The sequence below is a fragment of the Acanthochromis polyacanthus genome, chromosome 23, assembly GCF_021347895.1.
Source record: "Acanthochromis polyacanthus isolate Apoly-LR-REF ecotype Palm Island chromosome 23, KAUST_Apoly_ChrSc, whole genome shotgun sequence".
Taxonomy (NCBI): Eukaryota; Metazoa; Chordata; class Actinopteri; family Pomacentridae; genus Acanthochromis; species Acanthochromis polyacanthus.
The window spans coordinates 22,664,619-22,689,204 of NC_067135.1; the positions used below are offsets into that span (position 1 = coordinate 22,664,619).

General features: G+C 37.5%; 3 protein-coding genes across 6 annotated transcripts in view; 1 reads left to right on the plus strand and 2 right to left on the minus strand.

Moving 5' to 3' along the window:
- hdac8 (histone deacetylase 8) overlaps positions 1–12,635 on the minus strand; it is a 57,077-nt gene extending 44,442 nt beyond the window's left edge. Inside the window, exons 1-9 of the mRNA XM_022200978.2 lie at positions 12,403–12,635; positions 12,253–12,305; positions 10,319–10,449; positions 9,049–9,190; positions 8,134–8,246; positions 7,863–7,940; positions 6,795–6,903; positions 3,411–3,583; positions 899–993 (exon numbers count right to left, since the gene is read on the minus strand). Of these exons, the coding sequence (XP_022056670.1) occupies positions 899–993; positions 3,411–3,583; positions 6,795–6,903; positions 7,863–7,940; positions 8,134–8,246; positions 9,049–9,190; positions 10,319–10,449; positions 12,253–12,305; positions 12,403–12,516 (1,008 nt within the window). The 5' untranslated portion in view covers positions 12,517–12,635. The remainder of the gene's footprint in view (positions 1–898; positions 994–3,410; positions 3,584–6,794; positions 6,904–7,862; positions 7,941–8,133; positions 8,247–9,048; positions 9,191–10,318; positions 10,450–12,252; positions 12,306–12,402) is intronic.
- Positions 1–24,586, minus strand: part of rps4x (ribosomal protein S4 X-linked) — a 163,279-nt gene that overhangs the window by 84,056 nt on the left and 54,637 nt on the right. The gene's annotated exons all lie outside the window — the stretch shown is intronic.
- The window catches only part of phka1a (phosphorylase kinase, alpha 1a (muscle)), a 36,538-nt gene continuing 26,610 nt past the window's right edge, over positions 14,659–24,586 (plus strand). For all 4 annotated transcript variants that reach the window (XM_051944132.1, XM_051944133.1, XM_051944134.1 and 1 more), the window contains exons 1-6: positions 14,659–14,941; positions 19,076–19,234; positions 19,375–19,422; positions 23,214–23,382; positions 24,276–24,358; positions 24,493–24,573. In XM_051944132.1, coding sequence (XP_051800092.1) covers positions 14,864–14,941; positions 19,076–19,234; positions 19,375–19,422; positions 23,214–23,382; positions 24,276–24,358; positions 24,493–24,573 — 618 coding nt within the window. In that variant the 5' untranslated portion in view covers positions 14,659–14,863. The remainder of the gene's footprint in view (positions 14,942–19,075; positions 19,235–19,374; positions 19,423–23,213; positions 23,383–24,275; positions 24,359–24,492; positions 24,574–24,586) is intronic.

A 24,586-nucleotide genomic window follows, 5' to 3' on the forward strand; every position in this document is an offset into this window, starting at 1 on the left:
TATATATAAATACATTGTCTTTGACTGTCCCTAATGGTCCCCAATGTCCAGTTAAACATAACTAGTGTTGATACAACAAATATTTAAGTATATATTTCATTAGCAACCTCATTTTTAGTGCTGCAGTGGCTGGTAGGTCGATATGCTCCAGCATTCATCAACAGTCTTCCAGGATTAATCCACTATTTTTGCAGCAGAAAGGAACCGACTGAATCGAGACTGCTCGGTCCAATTATTTAATGCTACGACTAAAGAATGTTTAATGAGCTGCAAACTAAAAAAGTCGTCGGTGTGGCTGGGTTTTTGTTCAAAAAGTCAAGCTTAAACTTTGCCGGATCCCAAGTTGATATTTTTCAATTTTAAGAATTCATATCATTGTGATGCTTCAGCTATTGTTATCAACTTTTTTGTTCACTACATAACTCCATATGTGTTCATTCATAGTTTTGACGCCTTCACTGAGAATCTACAACATAAATAGTCATGAAAATAAAGAAAAAAAACATGAAATGAGAAGGTGTGCCCACATTTGGTAGAGTATATGAAGGGAAACTAATAAATGACGCAGCACTTCTTTAGCTGAATTCACCTATTTAAACATTGCATTTTTCCCTCCTTTAATAACACTATTACAAAAAAAGCACCTGCCAAATGAGTTGGATTGAGAGGAGCCGGTGTTTAATGTAGCAGACAGAGAGGAATTGTCAACGTCGCCTTGGTCTGACTCACCTGAAGACAAACCCCTTTATTGAGAAACAGGCGACCATCTTTGATTAGACGGAGTGACTCAGCAGAGGACGGACACAAGGAGGGGGTTTGTTTGTGTTTTTACGTGTGCGACCGTACAATGAACATTTGTGTTCGTTTGGGGAAATTATGAAAATGTGCGTCGCCATACCTCGTGGTCGGGTATTTCAGAAGACAGAGTTTTTCCCAGCACTGCTGCCGTCAGGTAGGTCCAACATCGAGCTGTGTTCGCCAGGTTATAACCTCCTGGTGACAGAGACGGACACAAAAACAGCGCCTTTATTTTATGGTCACATATGTGCAAGTTTGTGTAAAAGTTGCCACTTTTGAGGAAAAACAGTAGTGAGGCAAAGTCAGGCAAAGTCAGTAATGCTACATGTAAATCACAAAAAATTAGACAAAAAGACTGAAAAATGACAAAAAACAAATTAGATTAAAAATGACAAAAAAACATAGACTGAAAATGATAACAAAAAATTTGATAAAATACAAAAAATGATAATAAATTAGACCAAAAAAGACGAAAAAAGAGACTGAAATGACAAAAAACTACGAAAAGACAGAAAACGACTTTTAAAAATTAGACAAAAAAAATCAGCAGAAAGATTAAAAATGGTAGTGTCTACAGATACGGACCCGTACCCGTAGCCTGTGGGCCACGGATACGTCACTTTCCATTTGCCAGACAGATACGGACCCGTACGCGAGTCTCGCGAGTCAAGAAGCTGCTAACCACTGCAAACTGTTGAAAGGTAAGCAAAGGTTAAGGTTAAGGTTAGTGTTAGGGTCAGGTTTAGGGTCCGTACCTGTAGTACTGATGCTACGGGTCCGTATCGCTAGCGTCTACCGGGAGTCACGTGACCAGATCTCGCGTATTTGATTGGCAAATGGCAAGTGCCGTATCCGTAGTCCACAGGCTACGGGTACGGGTCCGTACCTCTAGCAACAACCATTAAAAATAACAAAAATTTTGACAAAATACAAAAAATGATAATAAATTAGACCAAAAAAGAGACTGAAATGACAAAAAACTACGAAAAGACAGAAAATGATTTTTTTAAAAATTAGACAAAAAAAATCAGCAGAAAGATTAAAAATAACAAAAATTTGACAAAAAAACGAAAAGATTTAAAACGGTAAAATCGAAACAAATAAAAAAAGATTGAAAACGACAAAAAATTGACAAAAAAAACAAAACATTGAAAATAATTAAAAAATGACAAAAAGAGATTAAAAGTAACAACAAATGAGACAAAAAAATACAAAAAGACATACAAAATTAAAATGACAAAAAAATTGAAAAATTACAACAATAAGATTGAAAATGACAACAAATTAGACAAAAACAAAAAGAAGATCGAAAATGAAAAAAATTGAGACAAAAACAAAAAGACTGAAAATTACAAAAAACACAAAAACAACAAAAAGATTGAAAATGACAAACAATTGACAAAAAGTAACAAAAAGAGATTAAAAATGACAAAAAAACAACAAAACAAATTAAATGATAAAAAAAATCTGACACCGTGCAACAAAAAGATCGAAAATGGCAACAAATTAGGCAAAAAAAACAAGAAAAAGATACTGAACATGTTTCTAAAAAATAGAAAAAAAACAACAAAAAGATTGAAAGTGACAAAAAATGAGGCAAAAACAACAAAAAGATTGAAAATGGCAACAAATTAGGCAAAAAACAAGAAAAAGATACTGAACATGTTTCTAAAAAATAGAAAAAAAAACAACAAAAAGACTGAAAGTGACAAAAAATGAGGCAAAAACAACAAAAAGATTGAAAATGGCAACAAATTAGGCAAAAAAACAAGAAAAAGACACTGAAAATGTTTCTAAAAAATAGAAAAAAACAACAACAAAAAGACTGAAAGTGACAAAAAAATGAGGCAAAAACAACAAAAAGATTGAAAATGGCAACAAATTAGGCAAAAAAACAAGAAAAAGATACTGAACATGTTTCTAAAAAATAGAAAAAAACAACAAAAAGATTGAAAGTGACAAAAAATGAGGCAAAAACAACAAAAAGATTGAAAATGGCAACAAATTAGGCAAAAAAACAAGAAAAAGACACTGAAAATGTTTCTAAAAAATAGAAAAAAAACAACAAAAAGACTGAAAGTGACAAAAAAATGAGGCAAAAACAACAAAAAGATTGAAAATGCCAAAAAAAGAAAACAAACAACAAAGATTGAAGGACAAGAGTGGAAGACGGGGGAACGATTCAGCAAAAATTGGACACTACCGTGACAAAATATTTTTTCTCTCTCTCTGGAGACAAACACAAAAGACGCACAGAAAGATGAAGAGGACAGGAGTTGAGGAAAACCGAGAGAAGGATGTAGCAGAGAGAGAAAGTATGTAGGACAGAGAGGGAGGCAGAGAAAGGAAGAGAGGTGGGATTGTAGTTGAGTAAAATGGCTTCATTGTGTCGTATAATTAGTAGCTATCATCTGGCCGAGGCCTGAGGAGTCTGGAACAGAGCACTGAGTGTGTGTCAGAGTGTGTGACTCAGTGAAACTCAAAGCAAATAAAAACTCACACGAGACGTCTACCACAGTAAACATGTGCAGATACACTCAAATACAGAGACATGCAAATGAAAGCAAACCCAGGCAATTAAACCTGCAGAACATGGAATAATAAACACACACCTCCTCCCAACAGCAGTGTAGGTAGCTGCCACTGCAGGACATACTGCAGACACTTGGCCACCCCCACTGGGGTCATGTTGAAGGAGCACATGGGGTCGCCGGCCATGGTGTCGGCGCCCAGCTGCATCACCATCGCCTCCGGGTTGAACTGCGCCCGCACCTCCTGCATCACACTGTAAACGAAGGAGACGGTAGTAATCACGTTGTTGCCCGTTAATGATGCATATCAGTCAGGAGGTGCAGATAAAATGCTTCTACACTAGGTCCTACCTCCGGCGTTTCATGGTTATGTCGCCATCTACCACAATTTTTTTTAAAGGGGAACTTCGTTTTTTTTTTCAACCTGGGGTCTGTTTTCATATGTCATTTCATACATGTGAGTGATGGAGAAATGGATTTTCAACATAGCTCCAGTATTTAGCCAGGCAGCTTAGCAGCTCAGCTAGCAGCTCAGCTAGCGAAGACTATGGGGCAACTTTCCCCCCCGCTTGGGACGCTAGAAAGCAAATTTCGTTCCGAAATCGCGCGATAGCTCGCACCAAAGCCGGTGTTTTGGCGTGAGCTAAATTTGCTTTCCAGCGTCCCAAGATTTAGATACAGACCACAACAAAGAGCGATCGCTAGGTAATGTGGAGGTTTTCGTTCACTTCTCATCTCTAGTATGTTGTGGGACACTCGTTGAGACTATCCGAGCCGGTCAGTGTTAGGGCGGACTTTGACGCGGGGGGGCAAGTTGCCCCATACTTTTCACTAGCTGAGCTGCTAAGCTGCCTGCCTGGATAAATACTGGAGCTATGTTGAAAATTCATTTCTCCATCACTCAGATGTATGAAATGACATATGAAAACAGACCCCAGGTTGAAAAAAATGAAGTTCCCCTTTAACCCTTACAAGGCCATGTCTCTGGAGAAGTACATATACTAAAACATATACTAAAACCACCTAATCCATAAAAATATCCATCAAGTCTTGCGAGGTCGCATTGTCATAGACGTTCACCATATTGAATTTCGGCCGGTACGCGGCCCCGATAAGAGCTTCGTAATTGTGTCGTCGTTATAATGGCTCATACGGCTTTATCGTTTGAAATAAGCAAATTTACGGCCAATGTTTATATCTTACCAAACATACGGATGTGTGCATATTTTATGTTAATTAGCAATCATAAACAAGTCACACATGTTGAGCCGAGAATGTTCGGTTTCGGCTGTGTGTACGAGTAAGCATGAACCGCGTATACTCGGTCCCGGCTTTTTAAGGGTTAAGAAAGTCTTGTTCCATCATTCCGACGTACAGCGTTTGCAATGCTAAAACAAATTTCAAGTGAGAACTAGTTGGCAAGTGGAGCAGACGAAAATGTCGTCACGCGGAAGATGGCTTTGTTTACATTTGCCGGTTGTACACCAATGCCAGGAATTGTTCTCTTTTTCAAATTTATTTTTACCGTACAGTGTTTTCATATCCTAGATTACGATTTTACTACTGTGTTACTGTAGATGAGTGACATAGATGCTTATGTATATATGAGAGTTCCAGCTTCCAACAAAAATCGCGCTACGTCGCACAGTTGGAATGATATTCCGATGTAAGTTGAGAACCCTGCTGTATTTACTGTGGACCCTCCCTATAAATCGGGGGTGTCAAATTCAGTTTAGTTCAGGGGCCACATACAGCCCAAACTGATCTCAAGTGACCAGTAAAATCATAACATAATAACCTATAAATAACATCTTTTTTTTTTTTTTTTACTTATGTGACAATCAGTGTACATTTGTCTGTTTGCCTGTCTGTTCGCAACACCACTCAAAAACAGACAAACGGATTTGGATGAAATTTTCAGGGAAGGTCAGAAATGACACAAGGACAAAGTGATTAGATTTTGGCAGTGATGTGGCTCATAGTCTGGATGCATGGATTTGTTAAAGATTTCTGTATCATTTTGAGATAGTTGCATGGCGTTTTTTCAAGATTTCATCCATCGGAAATGATACGACTGAGCAGATTTGGCGGGTGCTTAGCTTGTTTTAGTGTAAAAAAGTACATTCTGAAAATGTCCACATTTAATGAACTATCTTTTGCAGAAAATTATGAAAAACCTGAAGTTTCTAAAGAAAAATAAGCAAAATTTTAACAATATTATGGCTCAGCTTATCATTTGTGTATTACAATTTACAGATGACAGAGCACCTAAAAAGGCACAAAACATGTAGTTGCAGGTATCCAGGTCGAGGTGATTCAGGTAGGCTTCGTCAAAAGGCTCTAATGTACACACTGCACACATTTTCCAAGGGAGCCGTGGCCACATAGCTGTGGATCTCTGCTCCTGCTTCACTAGATACTAATCAATCACAAAAAGTTTGTGGTCACTTAGAAATTTTCTTATTTTTGAAAGAAAGGCAGTTTTTTTTAATATAGAAAACATTAAATAAATCAGAAATACAGTCCAGACATTGTTAATGTGATAAATGACTATTCTAGCTGGAAACGGTTGATTTTTAATGAAATATCTCCATAGGGGTACAGAGGAACATTTCCAGCAACCATCACTCCTGTGTTCTAATGCTACATTGTGTTAGCTAATGGTGTTGAAAGGCTCATTGATGATTAGAAAACATTTGTGTGATTATGTTAGCACATGAATACAAGTGAGTTTTCATGGAGAACATGAAGTTGTCTGGGTGACACCAAGAATCTGCATCGCTCATAAATAAATGTCAGGAAATTATTTGGTTAAATGGAAACGCTTCTTACAGCTTCCATGTAATAGATTTTTGAGGAATAAACTTGCTTTTCTACTGTGTTTGTCAAATCTTAATGCATAAACTCACTTCTGCGTGTGTGTCTACATCGTAACAATAAGCCTTTTTTTATACATCCAAGCAAAAATACATCAAGTTGGTTTGTGTTTACTGGATTGAGCAAACACTACTTACATGTTTACCCAGCCATGTTCTCTTCTGCTCAAATTTAGATTGTATGGCTTCATAAAATTCCAAGATAGTTGGGAAGCAAATTTCAAACATTTCAAAACAGCCCTTCAGTGTCACACTTCCTAAGGAACACCACATAAAGACAGAACTTTTATTGTTTTTTTTGTGTTTGAGGCAATACGTTTGTATTTTTGACTCTCGGAGAAGCTAGAAAGTCCCGTGTTTATGGCTTCACAATGGAAGGATTTCCCTGCTGAAGCGTCCTTGATAAAACGCTGAAGCTGCATTTGCTGTGCTGCTCTATGGATGACCCTGACCTCTCTTGGGGTGATGCGGTCGAGGAGAGGGAAGAGAAAATAGTAATTCTCCTCAGGGATCCGTGTGGAAAACTGTTTCCTCTGAGTTGCACAGGGGATTGCCTTCCATGTGTGTGTGTTTTTGTGATTGTGTGTACCTGGTAAAAACCTGGTAGTATCGGTCATCCTTGATGCCGTCCTCCAGCGGGACGTTCACGGCGTACCAGCGGCCTTTACCCAGCCCCGTATCACATAGGTCTCCTGTACCTGAACATAGACACACTTATCTAACACTGCAACACCCAGGTTCACCTATTAAAACTAGGGATGGGACTTTAACCTCATTGAAGATAAAGAAAAATTTGACAAAAAAAAACAACTCAGAGATTGAAAATGACAAAAACAAAGAGATTGGGAAAAAAAATCATCAAAAAGTGATTTAAAATGACAAAAAATAGACCAAATACAACAAAAAGACTGAAATTTACAACAATCTGAAAATTGAAAATAACAAAAATTAGACAAAAAACCCAACAAAAATAAATTAAAAATGACAAGAAAGAAGAGAAAACAAAAACATTGAAAATGACAAAAAACAAGACAAAAACAAAGAGATTGAAAAAAAAATCATCAAAAAGTGATTAAAAATGACAAAAAATAGACCAAATACAACAAAAAGACTGAAATTTACAACAATCTGAAAATTGAAAATAACAAAAATTAGACAAAAAAAACAACAAAAATAAATTAAAAATGACAAGAAAGAAGAGAAAACAAAAACTTTGAAAACGACAAAAATTAGACAAAAAAACAACAAAAATAGAATGAAAATGACAAAAAGAGATTGAAAATGACAAAACAGAAAAAAAAACAAAAAGACTGAAAATGACAAAAAATTAAACAAAAAAAACAATAGAAATATTGAAAATGACAAATTCTGACAAAAATAACAAAAAGATTGAAAATGACAAAAAGAGATTGAAAATGATAAAAATTAGACAAAAATGCAATAAAAGGAGTTTTATCATGACAAAAAATGAGACAAAAAACAACAAAAAGAGATGAAAATGTCAAAAAACGAGACAAAAACAACAGGGCTGGGACTTGAACACATTACTCTTCATTGATCACTTAATTACAAAGCCTCTCATTAATTAAATACATTTTAATCGCTTCCCACCACTAATTAAAACAAATTTTACCTAAAAACATTTGCCAGAACTGACCTGGGAAGAATCCAGGAGAGAACTTGTGCAGTGAGACGGTCATGACTTTGGATGTGAAGCTGAAGGCGTCTTCCACACCTGCAGAGAGGAGACCAATCAAGCTTTATGGTGAAATCATTTCATCTGTGCATCTAAAATAAAACTACGGTGACGATCAGAATAATAAACTCATGCAACTGGGATTAAAGTTGATAACTGACAAACAGAGTCTGTGAGCCAAACGTCCCCCTGAAGTCAGCTCAGTTTTAGTTGTTGTTGTTTATTTGTTTACCATCTCCGTGATGTAGATCCACATCCACATAGAGGACTCTCTCGTATTTCTCTCTCAGCCTGAGGATCCCCAACACAGCATCGTTCACATAACAGAAACCTGAGGCCTCGTCCCTGGGAGACAGAGAGGAAATACATGGTTAGAATTCAGTGCTTTACCTACAGCGCCCTCATCAGGCCAAGCGATGAAGGAAACTGAAGGTCGATGAACATGGTTACAGTTACATAAACTCTTTTTCAGACAGTCGTTTTGGATTTGACCAAGTCTAAATTGGATGTGGCGATGAAATCATTTGGTTTTACATTTAGCCGAAACACCCATTTATTCAAAAGCCTCAACAAAACTCCGGCTAGAAAAATAATATACCATAATTACTGCAGAGGAAGGAAATATATGCATGAATCAGTGGAAGAGTCGGGATACAGCACACGAGATGAGATCATTCAGAGAAAAGCAGAAGTTTTCCTGCTATCCGTTTGGAACTGGTCTCCTCGTGCAGTGATGCTCTGCTCCCAGTGCTCCTGCCATGATCGGAATACTTGCTAGAAAAGTCTGTAAATGTGTCAAGAACCATCTCTAATGTATGGTGGATCTCCTCTGTTGTGTCAAAATGGCAACATAAATTTCCTTTTGGAGAGCGGAAGAAGCCGTGGGGAGTAAAATCTGGCGAGTAGGCCAGGTAGATCGTGTTGCTGTGGTCAAAAAACGCAATTTTTAACCCGCTACAGTTAAATGTTTGCACTCAGATGCTACAGATGTTGACGATCTGACTTTTTAGAGAGTTCCAAACATGGCAGGAGCACTTGGAGCGGAGAGTCGCTGCACATGGAGACTGCTTTGAAAGGGATTCAAATACATTTTCTTTGCTTTTTATAGGCACAGTCTCAGAACTTTACTCAGATTTATGTGTCTTACTTCTTGGCATGGTGCCACCCTCCCGCCCAGTTGATGGCCACCTCACTCTTTTGGTCAAGCAGAGACTGAGCCGCTGTCAGTGTAGCGCCCCCTACTGCTGCTGCATAGTCGAATATGCCCTCCACCACCGGACAGTCATAACCTGGGGGGGAAAAAGAGGGGCAAAAAATGACAACAATAATGACCAGTGGTCATTATAACTCAGCAGAACTCAGAGTAGCTTTGAAAATGACATTAAAAAACACTAAAATAAGATAATCGAGCTGTATCAGAAGTGAATATATTCGCTCATTATGGATTTTCTGTGGTTGAAATTACTTATTAATACACAAGTAGACTCCCTGAGGCTAATTCATCCACTCAAAGGAGAGGTTAAAGAAAGCTAATGAGCTAGGAAATACAGGACAGAATAAAAAAGAGAAGGTGGCAGACAAAGACAAAGAAAAACAGTCATGGACAGAGACAGAAAACAAGAAGATGCTTGATGGAAAATGACCATGGCCAAGACAGAATAAAGTGAAAAAGAAGAGAAAGAAATGTCTTAGTTCAGGAGAAGGTGGAGAACTTTGCTTTTGTAACAAGACGGAAGAATGAAGCCGAGAGAGGAGGGCGAGCTACAAAAGGAGGAAGGAACAGAGGGATGAGCCGAGGACAAGAAGAAGAGGGTGGACGGCAGCAGAGGAAAGGAGCAAGCGAGAAAGACAAAGATAGGGAGAGTCAAGGAAACAAAAACAAGAAGGGCGAACTGGGGGATCGGACTAAAGTTGGAAATGTAAACCTCTGGGAAGGACAGACTTTCAGCGAGTCCGTCCAAAAACAACACCGCAGGGTGGGATGTTTGGGGTGACACAAGGTCGACGTTATCTCAGATTATTAAGAATGCATTGCTGCCCCAACCAAAGCAAAAGGATGATGTAAAATGGAAGAAACTAATATATTATCTGAGGTCAACAGTGATCAAATGTCATGTTACACTGCCCTCTGCTGGCGACACATTCACTCATTACCTTGACATTCCCCTTTTTATTGCAGGAAAATATGTGTGACTCTATTGTGAGACAATATAGTCTCAATTTTTAAATTGCAAATGACAAAAAAGTACTTGTAAATGTGCTGTTGCTGCAATTTAAGGTTATTTGCACACATTATCATAGAAATATTACACATGCGGAGGAGCCTAGTGGATTCTTTACATCATAGAGCACCAAAATGGATAGAAATAACAGATTCAAGGTTAAACATTTAAAAGGTTATTCTCAGTTTGTCTCACCCAGGCCATAGTCGACTGACTGGGGGTCGTCGTTGTCTCCATCCTGGCTGATCTTGTGAAGATGCTCCAGATACGAGTCTGTGTGGAATTTGGCCATTTCTTCTATGGTGGCTGCTTGAGGTTTCACAACGCTGCAGAAAAACAGACAAAAACATTGTTAATTTCACATTATGCTTCCATTTTAGTCTGAGCTGTCAAATGAAATACGACATGTGACTGAAGTGGGAGACAACTGGACAGAAACTACTGCAAAACATAATAAATCAGCAGAATAAATGCTGGATTTGATGTACAGGGAACAGAGACTTAAAAAATACCACAACAATCGTCTGATAAGTGAAAAGCGTTAATTTTTCAACATTACTTTTATGCAATTATTGCCTACAGTTAAGTTATAGTACTGTAACATACAGTCCTGTGGAAAAGCAACTAATGCTTATTTTCACTGTCGATTAATCTGTCGAATACTGTCGTGATTAACTGATCAGTTGGTTGGACTGTAAAATGGGGGAAAATGTGGTTTCTCAAAGTCCAAAATGACAAATGGTTTGTTTTGTCCACAATCTATAGACATAGAGGGGGAAAAATAGAATATAGTCACATTTAGGAAGATGGAATCAGAGAATTTAGACTTTTATTTTCCTTAAAAAAAATTGCTTAAACTCATCAATAGATAAATTCAGTAGATGTAATCGATTAGTTGGTGCTGAGTTTCAAGGTACTATGCAACATAGTGCGAGTTCAGGTTTCTGCAAGACAAATGCAGCACTTTTAATAACACAGATATACAGTTTTATTCCCAAGATTAGCTTAAAAACACCACAGAACAGTGCATGCATTATAGTTCAACACAGTAAAAGCAGTGTAGACATGGAGGCAACAGGGTTTTCCTGGCTCAGAACTGGGCCTGAACACAGGAAAGTCTGTGCAACTTTATCTGACAGAAAGCACAAAAAAATGGATTAGAATTGATGACTATAATAAGAGATGACAGAATTTGTGTGTAAAAATCTATTTTTTTTAAGTACCAGCTAGCGTAATTTATGTACGAGCAAATGTGCAAATCTAAATACTGAGCAACGATGTGTTATTCACAAGAAAACAAATAAGTGGAAGGTAAATGGAAGTGTTTTTATGGGATGTGGTTGGAGGAGTTTGAAGTTTAATTCTGCAAATCTAACTTTTATCAAAACATAATCAACTCTGAGGACAAAAATCTTCAACAAGATTGAAACCTGTTAAATATATCACAAAAAATGACTCAAATGACTGAAAGTAGTCAGATCTGTTTTCAAAAAGAAGAAGGGAAGTCACCACAGAAGGACGTTTTATAAAAGAAAGCAAGAGATTACGATTAAAACACTGAATGGAGCTGCACCATTTAATCGATATTTAATCGAAATATTAAATTTAACAGCAACTATTCTGGTAAACTGTGAAGCACTTTTTTTTTTAAACAAGAAAAGTCTAAATTCTCTGATTCCAGCTTCTTAAATGTCAATAAATTCTCTTTTTTTCTCCCTCTATGTCTTGAGATTGTGGACAAAACAAACCAAATGTCATTCTTGGACTTTGACAACGCACATTTTTCATCATTTTCGGGCATTTCAGAGACCAAACAACGATTAATTTGACAGACTGATCAAAAATTAAAATAACCATTCATTTCAACCTTGGCTTTAGCATTTATAGACATGCAGGTTTTCTGTTCTCTCAGCTGTCAGTTCAGCTACTCTCAGATGAAGCACACAGACGGTAATTAAACTGTCTGTAGGGCTTCAAACTTAAATTTCACTGCTTCAGCTTCAACATTATAACACCTCAGCTCCTTTAAATGCAAAACAACAACACAGTTAATGTATAATAGAGGAGGATTTCTCTCTTATAGCATATATTTTTGGCTTTAAGTTGAGTTTCCACCCCCCAAAACTCACCTCATGTGTTCCAGCAGTCCGTAGGCTTCTATCAGTGAGTGGACCATACTCGCCTGGTAGCAGAAAAATAAACGTATGAACACAAGCACTGCAGACGAACGTAGATGCTGCTAACTAATTAGCTTCAATGTCTCATTCAACCCAGCTCACCCGGTTTGGTACTTTGGACAAAGTGTCGCAAGTCTCGATGTATTCCGGGCTGTAAACATACGAGACCCTCCGTTTCCTGATGCTGTCTTCATCACTGTCCCCTCTGCAACTCATTTATGGCGGAGAAATGAGAAATAATCAGACTGAGACTGAAACTAAAAACAAACCCCCAGACGAGAGATGCAAGGGGCAGCTTCTCCTTCTCCGGTGTGGTGTTACACCGTCAACAATCCCCATCGTTGGTGAAAGGTAGTTGCTAGAGCGGCTCACTACCGATTTAACGGCACTGTTGGAGGAGAAAATGGCGTTTAAAATTAAAAAATATAATTTAATACATAGTAGTTATATATAATTTAAATTATGATATGTTATTAATTTTGAGACGGGACAGGAAAAAGAATTTCAATGTTGAATCTAAGGTTCCGCGTCAGTCACGGACGAGAAGTGCGATGCATTCTGGGGATTTTTGTAGTCTTTCAATAAATACATCCCTAATCGACAAATTCTTTCACTTTTAAACACCGAGGATCTACTTTAATTTTAATATTACCACATTTTGTCCAATTTGCTTTTTACAAAATACCAAACGTGTGCTTTAAAAAAAAACAGGATGCATTTCAGCTTTAAAGGCAAAATATGTTTGCTAGCGAAATATTGAAATCTACCGGGAGGCTCTCAGTGGATACGACCATTAATTTTTGCAAATATTTGAGTTTATCAACTCCTAAAACTCCACATACTTGAGGTTAGAGTCCCCCAGAAGTTATATGTGTGCATGCATTTGGAGAATTCCTGCTTTTCGCTAGAGGGCCTCCTTTCACCAATCACAACCTATGATCACAACCAGTCTATGATCACAACTCAGTGACAAATATAAAAAGTTATAATATTATTTTTTATTTAACATTAATCATATATAGCAAACCATAACACCACATAATTCAGATCTAGGTTAGGGAATATGCTCTACATCATAGTGTTCGTATGCTTTTTTTTTTTTTTTTGCCTGAGATTGCTTCCTGGTTCAATTTGACAGCAGTTGTTACAAACCAAGCCATTTTATAACCATTTTTTAAAAAGTTATAGATATCAATTAGGGCTCCTTTTAACAATGTAAGAGTTTAAGTTCTAACTTTCATTCTTAAATAATAAATTAATAAACAAATTCTGGTGTGGTGTCAAGTCACTCATTGTGAAGAAGAGCGTTTCCGCTTATGAAATATTAATTAAAACAATAACGCTCGCATCAAACGTTGCATCTTGTATGGAAAATACTATTTAAAGCCATGACCATGCAGTAAAAAGAAAAAGAAAGGAGAAAAAAATGACCTTTTTTTATCTTAATGTTTCTGAATTTAAGAGAAGCTGCAGGATTTTGTAAACATTTAAAAAAATAATTGGTTGTATGAAAAAAACAAAGTTTTATAACATAATACCATCATACATTCTTTCACATCATGAACATGAATATAAATCTTGAGGTTCCCAATTTACAAATCGAGGATATAAGGTCGGAGGCCTCCTGTGACCCGAGGTTTCCCTTTTCAAATGAAAAATACATTTTCTGTAAAGCAAAAGAAAGAATGGTAATTGTAATCTTTATTTTAAAAATGCATTTTATTCAGACATTGTTTTAAATTTAATTTGTATGAATACATCCAGATACGACCAAACAGGTTATAATACATACATCTTTAAATGTGTAGAAAGTATCTGAACAGATAGATCACTTTTTTGTAAGTAAGAAAATCTGTAGCTGTGCATGTTTTTTTGACAAATGAAAGAGAGTTGCTCAAATAAATAATTCCCAGAGTGTGAGTGTATGAAGAATATTTGCACAAGTATTTGCTTAAAACTTTAAGTCAACAGCTGATTCCAAAGTCCAAAGTCATATTATGAGTTATGAAAGTGTAAATAATCTGTTTGTTTCAGTCACATGAAATGCAACAAATCAATCAACAGATGGCCTCAATGAAATGAAAAACAGCATTGAGAAAATCTGATATTCATGTTGGTAAATATGACATTTTTAAAATATCGATTCCAGAGAGAGAGATTTTTTTAAAATCAGCATTTAAGGCTTACTGCCACAATTTCATTTTTTATATTCTATATTTGGGTTTTACAAGGATAAGAAAAACAGTGTTTGCATCAATAATCCCAGGATTTTCTTTAAAAAAATGACTGCAGAGTTTCACGCGTCTTCTTGTGATTTTGTTTTGAAGGCCGCATCTCCACACTTCCGGAGCTTGCCGTCGCCACTCGGTTGTCTGGTTGCCGCCGCCGCCGAGCCGTTTATATGACAGCGGGCAGCAGCTGTCAGCTCCATAGACAGTCAGCGCTACCTGAAAGCTGCTCTCGTTTACGGCTGGAGAAATGACTTTCTCGGGTGTTGTTTAGGGACTTTTTGCCGTTTCGTCGCTTGCTAAAGCCTCCCGGACGGAACCGCTGACTTGTCACGATGAGAAGTCGGAGCAACTCGGGCGTTAAACTGGACAGCTATGCCCGGATGGTGCAGCAAACTATCCTGAGGCACCAAGTGAGTGTTAAAAAGTGGATTTTTATGCTGTTTTCGGCATTTAAATTAAGTTGACAGTCAATTAAAGACGTTTAAACCTCGGAAAGAGCGACTAAACGTCATGTGTGCAGGTAGCTTTAGCTTGTGCTGCGGCGCTTTCATGCTGTTAGCGAAAGTAATATTGCGCAACACACACACACACACGCACACCTGAGTGTGTGTGTGTGTGTGTACCCGGTGTTTTGCCATTTAAAGCTAACATACACTAACTCCTGACCTTTGTGTATATTTATGTCTATATGTTTGCTAAATATTTAAAAAATCTAAATGCTATGGTGAGAATTACTATATAAAGACTTAAAAATAGCTTCAGCCATATTACACATGATCTACGAACAGGATAAAACATGACAGGTGGATGATTAAAAGTGGATTTTACAGTCTATTTAGGCACACCTGTGCACTAATCATGGTGTCTAATCAGCATCTTGATATGGCACACCTGTGAGGTGGGATGGATTATCTCAGCAAAGGAGAAGTGCTCACTATCACAGATTTGTGAACAATATTTGAGAGAAATGGTGATATTGTGTATTTCGAAAAAGTTTTAGATCTTTGAGTTCATCTCATAAAAAATGGGAGCAAAAGCAAAAGTGTTGCGTTTATTTTTTTGAGTGTAGTTTCTAATGGGGTTGATTACATGCCAATTCACCTGGAGCTTCCCCGCTGAGGTCGTGGATATTCTTGAAATAAATCATGCAAAAATTTCTACATAAACTGTAGATTCTTGCAAAATCCCACAGTTCTCTTCCAATTATTTTTTGATTTAGGAATTTTTAAATTTATTTTCACAGGATTTGGAATTTTTTTTTTTACTGAATGTCCCAGAAACCTCAAGAAAATGTTGGAAATTATGTCAGTAGCTGATCTTGCCCCGCATTATTGTACTATTCGTGAAAATAGTCTCAAAAGGACTTTTTGTAAAGCTCATTGTAAAAGACATCAAAGTGAAGGAGAAGAACCAGTGAAGTCTCACACAGGTTTAAGATCTCACATTTTCACTCCTCAGTCACTGTAAACAGAAGTAACTTGGGATAAACTGGCTGTGAGGTCCTTTTTGAATCCGTCCCAAGTGGCTGCTTTGTTGTGTACAGTTCACTGCTCAGATGGATCGCTGCACTAAGGACCAGATTTGCTCTCTAAGAGGCTGTACGTCAAGAGTCCTTCATAATCCATTTAATTAGAGCGATAAACACACCGACAATAAGTCTTTCTGATGCACAGTCAATGAAAGCGCTTATAACAAGCTAGCTACTGTGTATATTCACTTTTAGACTTCCATAAGGTTTAAAATGTTGACTTTCTCACTTTGTATTTGTGCAACTCAGCCAGAAACCGCTGTGTGTGATGTTTGTCTGTGGTCGTGATGAAAGATGGTTCAATGTTGAAACGGCTGAAGCGTCTTAATTTGTTGCAATAAAATGAAGAAAAACTCAACATTCAGCTGCTCTCAAGTTGAGGAGGAAACCAGATGCTGGTTCTGCTTCGAAGTTTCACATTTCCTCATCTAAATGTTGTTACCGGTGGCTGTTAAACCAGCAGCAGCATCCTCGTTGCAGCAGGATGAAACAGGGTTTATGGGAAATGTAGTTTTGAACAGCAAGAGACAAAAGCTTTTCATCATCGGAGACTATAAAACCAGTGACCTGCTGCATGTATGGTGTTGCTGTTTGTGGGTTTAAAGGAGCAACGTACTCATAAATCCTTAGCAAAGTTAGCGTTGAACTATACCACATATTCCAACATCAACATTCATTTGTCTTTTCAGTCACAGGAAACATAACATGCAACATATTTGTCATTTACTTCAGATTGCACAGCGGAATATGTGATGTGTAATGCTCTTAAAAAAGGCAAAAACTAAATTTAAAAACTAATAACAAGCTAATCACAAAAATCTCCAAAAAAATGAATAGCCTCATTTACTTCTGATTTTCAAAACACTGAAAATTTGAAAGTTTCAAGTGATTAATGGAGTTTGTGTTGGGGATAGTTCATAGTTATCACTGTTTTCTGCAAGTTTACTCACCTCTTCCACTTCGGAGATCCCCTTATGGATCCTGATAAACCCAGAGGAAAAACTCCTGCAAACAGCAGGAAGCAACATGCTAAACAAAGTCACCTGTTCTGTCTTCTATGCAAGTTTTTCGTTTCAGTTTGTAACAGATTTGAAATGGATTTTTTTGGCTTCTGTCTGGGATGTTTTTGGATCAGTATTGCTAAAAAGCGGAAAAAGTTGTTCCTAAATGTTGCTTATGTGTGCCTTTTTATTGATTCAGACATGTACAGTTGTCCTCAAAATTATTCATACCCCATGAAAAATAACATTCTTTATCAGATTCTGCATTTGCAATAGGTATTATATTTGTATTTCCTCAATATCTTTTTTCTTCTTGTTGCTATGTGCAAATTCACATATGAGTGTCTAAACTTCACTCACATATAGGAATAGATATGGCCAAAAGTTAGTTCTCACTGATGTTCAGAATTATTCATACCTCTGGCAATGTTTCAGAAAAATATCTTTTTTTGGTTTAAATTCCTAATACTTTACTAATTTTTGGCCTAAATTTATTTCAAGATGATCAGTGGAATAAGCTCATGGTTTTTTGTGACCAGTGGCATCTTTTCTGAAGAGTATAAATAGGGGCAACATGTTCTGGTTATTCTCAATTTCTGACCAGCATGGCCAAGAAGAAGGAGCTCAGTGAGGATCTGCGACAACGTCTTGTATGTGCCCACAGTAAAGGAAAGGGTTACAAGGCCATTTCCAAGCAGTATGATGTCCCTGTGTCAACCGTCCAGAGCATAATCAACAAGCACAAGAAGTTCAACACTGTTAAGAATCTCAGTGGGCGTGGCAGAAAGCAAAAGGTGTCACCCAAACTTGCCCGGAAAATCTGCCGAGAGGTCAACAACAACCCCCGGACAACAACCAAGGCCCTAATTGAATCACTTGACCAGGCAGGGACAAATGTGTCACGGTCCGCCATCAAACGGGTCCTGCACAGAGGTGGCCTCCATGGGCGTAGGCCTCGAAAGACACCACTGCTCAAGAAAAAAACACCTGGAGGCTCGTTTGGCTCTTGCTAGAGGTCATCTGAAGCAAGATCCAAGTTTCTGGTCAAGCATCTTGTGGTCTGATGAGACAAAGTTGGAATTATTTGGCCATGTGGATGCTAAATACGTCTGGAGGAGAAAAGGGGGAGCATACAACCCAAAGAACACTGTGCCCACTGTCAAGCATGGTGGTGGAAATATAATGCTTTGGGGATGCTTCTCTTCCAGTGGAACAGGGAACCTTGTCAAGGTCCAAGGAATTATGAGAAAGGAGGATTACATCAAAATCCTTGAAGAAAACCTGAAGGATTCTGCCAGGAAACTCCACCTTGGCCGCAAATGGAAGTACCAGCAGGATAACGACCCAAAACATACGGCCAAGGTTGTCACAAAATGGTTCAAGGACAATGGTGTCAAGGTCTTAGATTGGCCTAGTCAGAGTCCGGCTCTTAATCCGATCGAAAACTTGTGGCGAGAGTTGAAGACTAGAGTGATGGCTAGGAAGCCTAGCAACCTGACTGAGCTTGAAGCTTTCGCCAAGGAAGAATGGGCCAACACCCTACAAGAGACATGTAGGAAACTTGTGGACACATACAGGAATCGTTTAGAGGCAGTCATAAAGAACAAAGGCTATGCTATTGACTATTAAAGAAGGTCATTGGACTTAGTAAAATGAGGTTATGAAAAATTTTGAACATGGATTATTTTGAAAGCCAGTGAAATAAATACTTCTGAAATAAAAAAATTCATAAATTCTGTATTGTTGTTATTCCTTTACTTGTTGGTCACATATAACTCATAAACAAACTTGCCCAAATTTATTACACAAAAATAAAAAATCATAAAAATTGCCAAGGGTATGAATAATTTTGAGGACAACTGTATATGTTGAAAGTGATGCAGAAATGTTCTTAGGTTCGACTTTCTGTTTTAAGGGTTAGAAGTTTTACAGAAAACTGATGCAGAAATGAAGCCAACTTGTGTCTTGAACTTCATTTTCAGACCCAGTTTTGACCAATTTTTTGCCTCTTTCAGGATCCGGTAACCGGTCTCCTTCCAGGCAGCCCGGATCAGCCTCATGCCTGGATCAGAGACAATGTTTACGGCATCGTGTCCGTGTGGGGCCTGAGTCTGGCCTACAGGAAGAACGCCGACAGGGACGAAGACAAGGCCAAGGCCTATGAGCTGGAGCAGGTAGGTGTGGAGACCGCGGAAAATAAGGTCAAGTTTTTTGCACTTCGACGGCGTGAAATGAATCCAGGCAGAGTGTGTGCTGGGTGTCATGTTTCTTGTGTTGAAAATGTTGACATTTAACTGCCTCTCTTTCTCTGCAGAGCGTGGTGAAGCTAATGAGAGGGGTCCTGCAGTGCATAATGAGGCAGGTAGGATGTCTCTGGACTTCATTTTTCTGTACAACAGACGTTTTATTGATGTGTTCTGATCTTTGCAATACAAAACTTTTATTTTCTTTCACTTTTTTTGTACACAAACACACACAGAACACAGGAGTTAAACCCTACTGCTTAAAAAAATAGATGTTTAACCCACCTGTTGCACCTTTTTAATCCCACAGAAGAATCCTAGTTACACAAATCCTATGAACTGCCACAGGTCTAAATAAGATTAGGTACAGAGTTGAAAAATACACTTTTTTGGGGATGTCTTAACAGTATTTTTTTTTCCAGGAAGGATTGTTTTGATTTTTTTTTTAAACTTTTTATAAGGGTATCTTCATATCTGTTGAAAAGACAGGAAAAAAAATAGAGATGTTAGATTACTCCTTTATTATTTAATAATGTTATGAAAATGACACATTTTTTGTAATTTTCAGTGGCTTTAATGTCACATTTGGTGGCTTTAATTGTCGGGTAAATGTTGATTTCAAGGTTTTAGAAGTCTGTATCATACCCGTTGAGCTGTTTTGTCATTAGTTCAGGAAACAAACAGTTGAAGTTCCAGTTTGTAGTGGTTTTGGTTTATTGTGTAATAGATGATCCTTCTTGCTCAGTGTGTCTGGACGAGATAACAGTTCTGTTTATTGCCCAAACTAATGACAAAATAGCTCATCTATTTCAAGAAAATTCACAACCTCAAGTGGGAGGCCCTCGGTGAGATGGCATGGAATGACCCTAGACCAATTTAGTTAAAGACCAGCAGGAAACAGTTTAATTTGAATTGAACCACTTTATCTAATTTAACAAGGAACAGCAAATCCTATTTTTTGTTTCTCTAATGTAAGAGGAGGCTTTGCATGGCTGCTTTCAGATGCAATTTAAAATTAACATTTTTTTTCGAACTGCATCAGCGTTCATGTGTATGTAGTGTTTCAAACAGATTTGCAATGTCCAGTGGAAAACGAGAGATTCTGCATTGCATCATTGCAGAGGTGTCAAACATACGACCTGCCAGAAGGCCCAGTCCAACCCACTCTGCAAACTGTAAAGAAATACAGAGAAGACATTAACTGCAAATGTGTAAAAATGTAAATTTAAAATAATTTCATTTTGTGTCTTGCTTTTGTTGTTTTTTGTTGTTTTTTTGTCTTACTTTTGTCATTTATTTTGTGTTTGTCTTTTTGTTTGTTGTTGTTTTGTGTTTCCTTTTTGTCCTGCTTGTTTGCGTTTTCTTTTTGTCATTTTGTGTTTTGCTTTATTTGTTGTTTTGTGTATCATTTTTGTCATTTTGTGGGGGTTTTTTGTGCCATTGTTTCTCGCTTTCATCATTTTTGACGTTGTCATTTGTCTATTTTTTGTTGTTTCGACATTTTTTTGTCAAATTTCTTGTCTCTTTTGTTTTGTTTCATGTTGTGTTTTGTGTCAATTTTGTCATTTTGTTTCTCACTTTTGTCAGTTTTTGTCTCATTTTTGTAATATTTTGTCTTATTTTTGTCTGACTTTTGTTGTTTTAATAAAATACTGTACCGTTCAGTTCCAGATAGCTGTGACTAAATGTTCTGCGTCTTTGTAGACGCTCTTTGATCTGGAAGTTTTAACATGTAAATGTTAAACTGAGGCATAATGTCGTTAAAATTTAATTTATTTTTATGGAGAAATTTCAAGATGTTCATGATTTTCTGTAAAAAGATAATTCCTTAAATCTGAATATTTTCAGAATATATTTTTGTGCACTATAAAACAAAGGGAAAAATTTGGAGTTGTCTTTTTTTTTTTTTATCAGTTATTATGTTATTTTGCTGGTCTGACCCACTTGAGATCAAGTGGGTCAGACCCACTCGGCTAGCGAAAAGTATGGGGCAGCTGGCTCCCCCGCGTCAAAGTCCGCCTTAACGTGCTTTTTGCCCCACACTGACCGGCTCAGATAGTCTCAATGAGTGTCCCACAACATACTAGAAACGAGAAGTGAACGAAAACCTCCACGTTACCTAGCCGAGCTGCTAGCTGAGCTGCTAAGCTGCCTGCTTGGCTAAATACTGGAGCTATGTCAAAAATGAATTTCTCCATCACTCACATGTATGAAATTACATATGGAAACAGACCCCAGGTTGAAAAAAACTGAAGTTCCCCTTTAATGTTGGGCAGACACAGGGAAAAAAAAAAAGAATTTTCATTCAGAGTATAGAGATATGCAAGAGCCCAGTTTTGTATATCTGCAGCTGCAAAACTCAGAAGCACTCTGTATGTAAGAAACATAGTCTGACCCTCATTTTAAAGTGTGCTATTCTACTTGTGCACTCAGAACATGTAGAAAAATGAGCTCAAACCTCTATGAACTAAAGTCTATTCTGCAGAATCAGTCACTGTGACATTATTTCCCCCTAACATCCAAATTGTGAAGCCAGCTGAGGAAAAACCTCTTTCACATGGCGTATTTGATGGCTTGGCAGGTTGTAATATGGGCTTTTTATATTTAAAAAAACCAACATCCCTGTGGCTGATTTGGCTTTATTATATTAACTGATTCAAATACTAAAGCTACTGCAGCACACGGTCATTTTCAGTTCTGATTGCTACAGATTCTTTAGGTTACACAACATTTTAGCAGGTTATCCGTATGGTACTGACAAGTTCCCTACTCTAGCTGGATTTTACAGCTGGAGACACCACAGATGCTTGGTTGTTCTTATTTTACTGCTTTCTAGTCCACTTGGAGGACGGATTCCTTATATGTGCAGTAGATTACAGTCTGTGTTTCAGTGCGTATGCAGTTCTGGAGTTGTGGCTGAAAAACCTTATAGGGTACACGGAATATACATAACTCTGACTTGAGTGGGCCTTCACGTACTCATAGCTTAAGTCCAGCAGCCACTTTTACCTCCAATGTGGCTGTTTCATCTTCGAGTTTCTGGCTCTGTGCTGCTGACTGTCTTTGTCTGTTTGGTGTTTGATGCTCAGCAGTTTGTGTCTGTTACTAAAAACGGCGCTGAAGAGGGAATGAGAACAGTCAAGACAAAAAAAGTTTGGGTTACAAACCAAACAAGCACTCAGAGAGTGTCGTACTCTGCCAAGACTGCTCAGTCGTATCATTTCCAACGGATGAAGTCTTTAATAAAAAATGATATTGCGCTGAGCACAAGGGTATGTTTTGCATGTGTACGTTATGTACACATGCCTAGACGTGTACATGTAAAAGGAAAAAATCTGTGGTTTTATAATTGTAGGTAACATTGCTCTTTTAATCCACTTTTCATATAAACACACTGTTTGTTTTACAAATGTCATTAACATTTCTTGAAACTCGGTAAAGAAATGGGAGGTTTAACATCATTTTTTGGCTAAATCAGAGAAGAAAGGCCTAAAAAATCAAACAACATAGCTTTACTGCTCACTTTACACAGTACTTATTTTGATAGATGTATATAACGTTTATGTATTATGTACATAATCTTTAATCTTTTTTGATAATTGCATTTAGATTTTTTGGATATATTTCTGATGTTTGTTTGTTTTTTTTGATAATGGTATTTGCACCGCGATTGACGAAACTCAAATTTTGTTGTACTATTGTACAAAAATATGACTGTCCAGTGACGATAAAGGCTTATCGTGTGTGTGTGTGTGTCATTTGTGACCGCAAATGCATCATGTTTAATAAGTGTAACATTAAATATATCCTGCCAATGAAATTCTCTTTTTTTTGGGGTGATTTATAGCACATTAAGTCTGATTGTTCCATCTGTCATCCACTCCTATTTTCCCCTCCTCTGCTCCCACAGCTTGATAAGGTGGAGAAGTTCAAATACAGCCGAAGCACCTCCGATTCGCTCCATGCCAAGTACGACACCAGGACCTGTGCTATCGTCGTCGGGGACGACCAGTGGGGTCATCTGCAGGTCGATGCCACTTCGCTCTTCCTCTTTTATCTCGCTCAGATGACGGCGTCCGGTATGAGAGAACTTTTTGTAGTTTTATTGTTAAGTTACAGCTGCTGAAATTAACTTAAACTCCATGTATCTGAACAATGACTTCTGATTTACTAATACATGCTTTAGCTTCCTTGATTCTGCCTGCATAGTGATTGGATCACGTGTTGAGTTTTCACAGTTTTCTTTCTGGAAGAGGCAAAGTTAGCCGACCTTAAAACTTGCTGACTGAACCAAATGAGATGTGAACACATCCAGATGTGAAGTTGCCAAGTTAAGACAGGCAGATAGGGGGTCTTTATTTTATAAAATTGTATTTTCAGCCAATTTTGAGACACAAAATGTTCCTTTTGATGCTTTTCTTGCAATCATTTGGGCCAAAATCGGCTAATTTCAAATTTTTAAGAGTTAAATTGTTTTAAATCAGCAGGAGGATCCACTTTATTCATTTTTGAGATTCCTGTTTGTGTGTTTTATGTTCAGAAAGATCAAGAGAATATGACAGAAAAATGAAAAGGTGGTAAACGGTATTTTTATTAAATAATCAGAACCACAGTGACTGTAATATTATAGCATCCACACAATCAATTGCAACAAATAGTTGTCTTTATCATCAGTTAATTTAAAAATTCATTTTTTTGATTCTTTGTTTATTCAGTAAAATGCCAGTACACAGTTAAAAATGTTCTTTATAGTTTCCTAGAGACCAGAGTGACATCTTTAGATGCCTTATTTTGTCCATAATCTCAAGATATCCATTTTTGGACTAAGAAAAGTATCAATTGTTCATATCTGAGGAAGAAGAAACAGTAAATATTTGACATTACTGCTTAAAAATGACTAAAACATATCAGTATTCACTCTTAATGTCATTGTTATTCCAGGCGTTTATAAATAAATGTGTCTGTTTATCAGGTCTTCACATCGTCTACACCCAGGATGAAGTGGACGTTGTTCAGAATCTCATGTTCTACATCGAGGCAGCTTATAAAGTGGCTGTAAGTGCACAACAATTCACACTCAAACTGATGTTTATGGCAGTGCACAGCAGAAAATGATGGCATCATTTGTGCAGACGGAAGCAGCAATGTCACATTCACTCTGTCGTCTTTTTCTCTCTGGTTGCCCACAGGATTATGGGATGTGGGAACGAGGAGACAAAACCAACCAGGGCATCACTGAGATAAACGCCAGCTCCATCGGCATGGCCAAGGTTAACACACAGG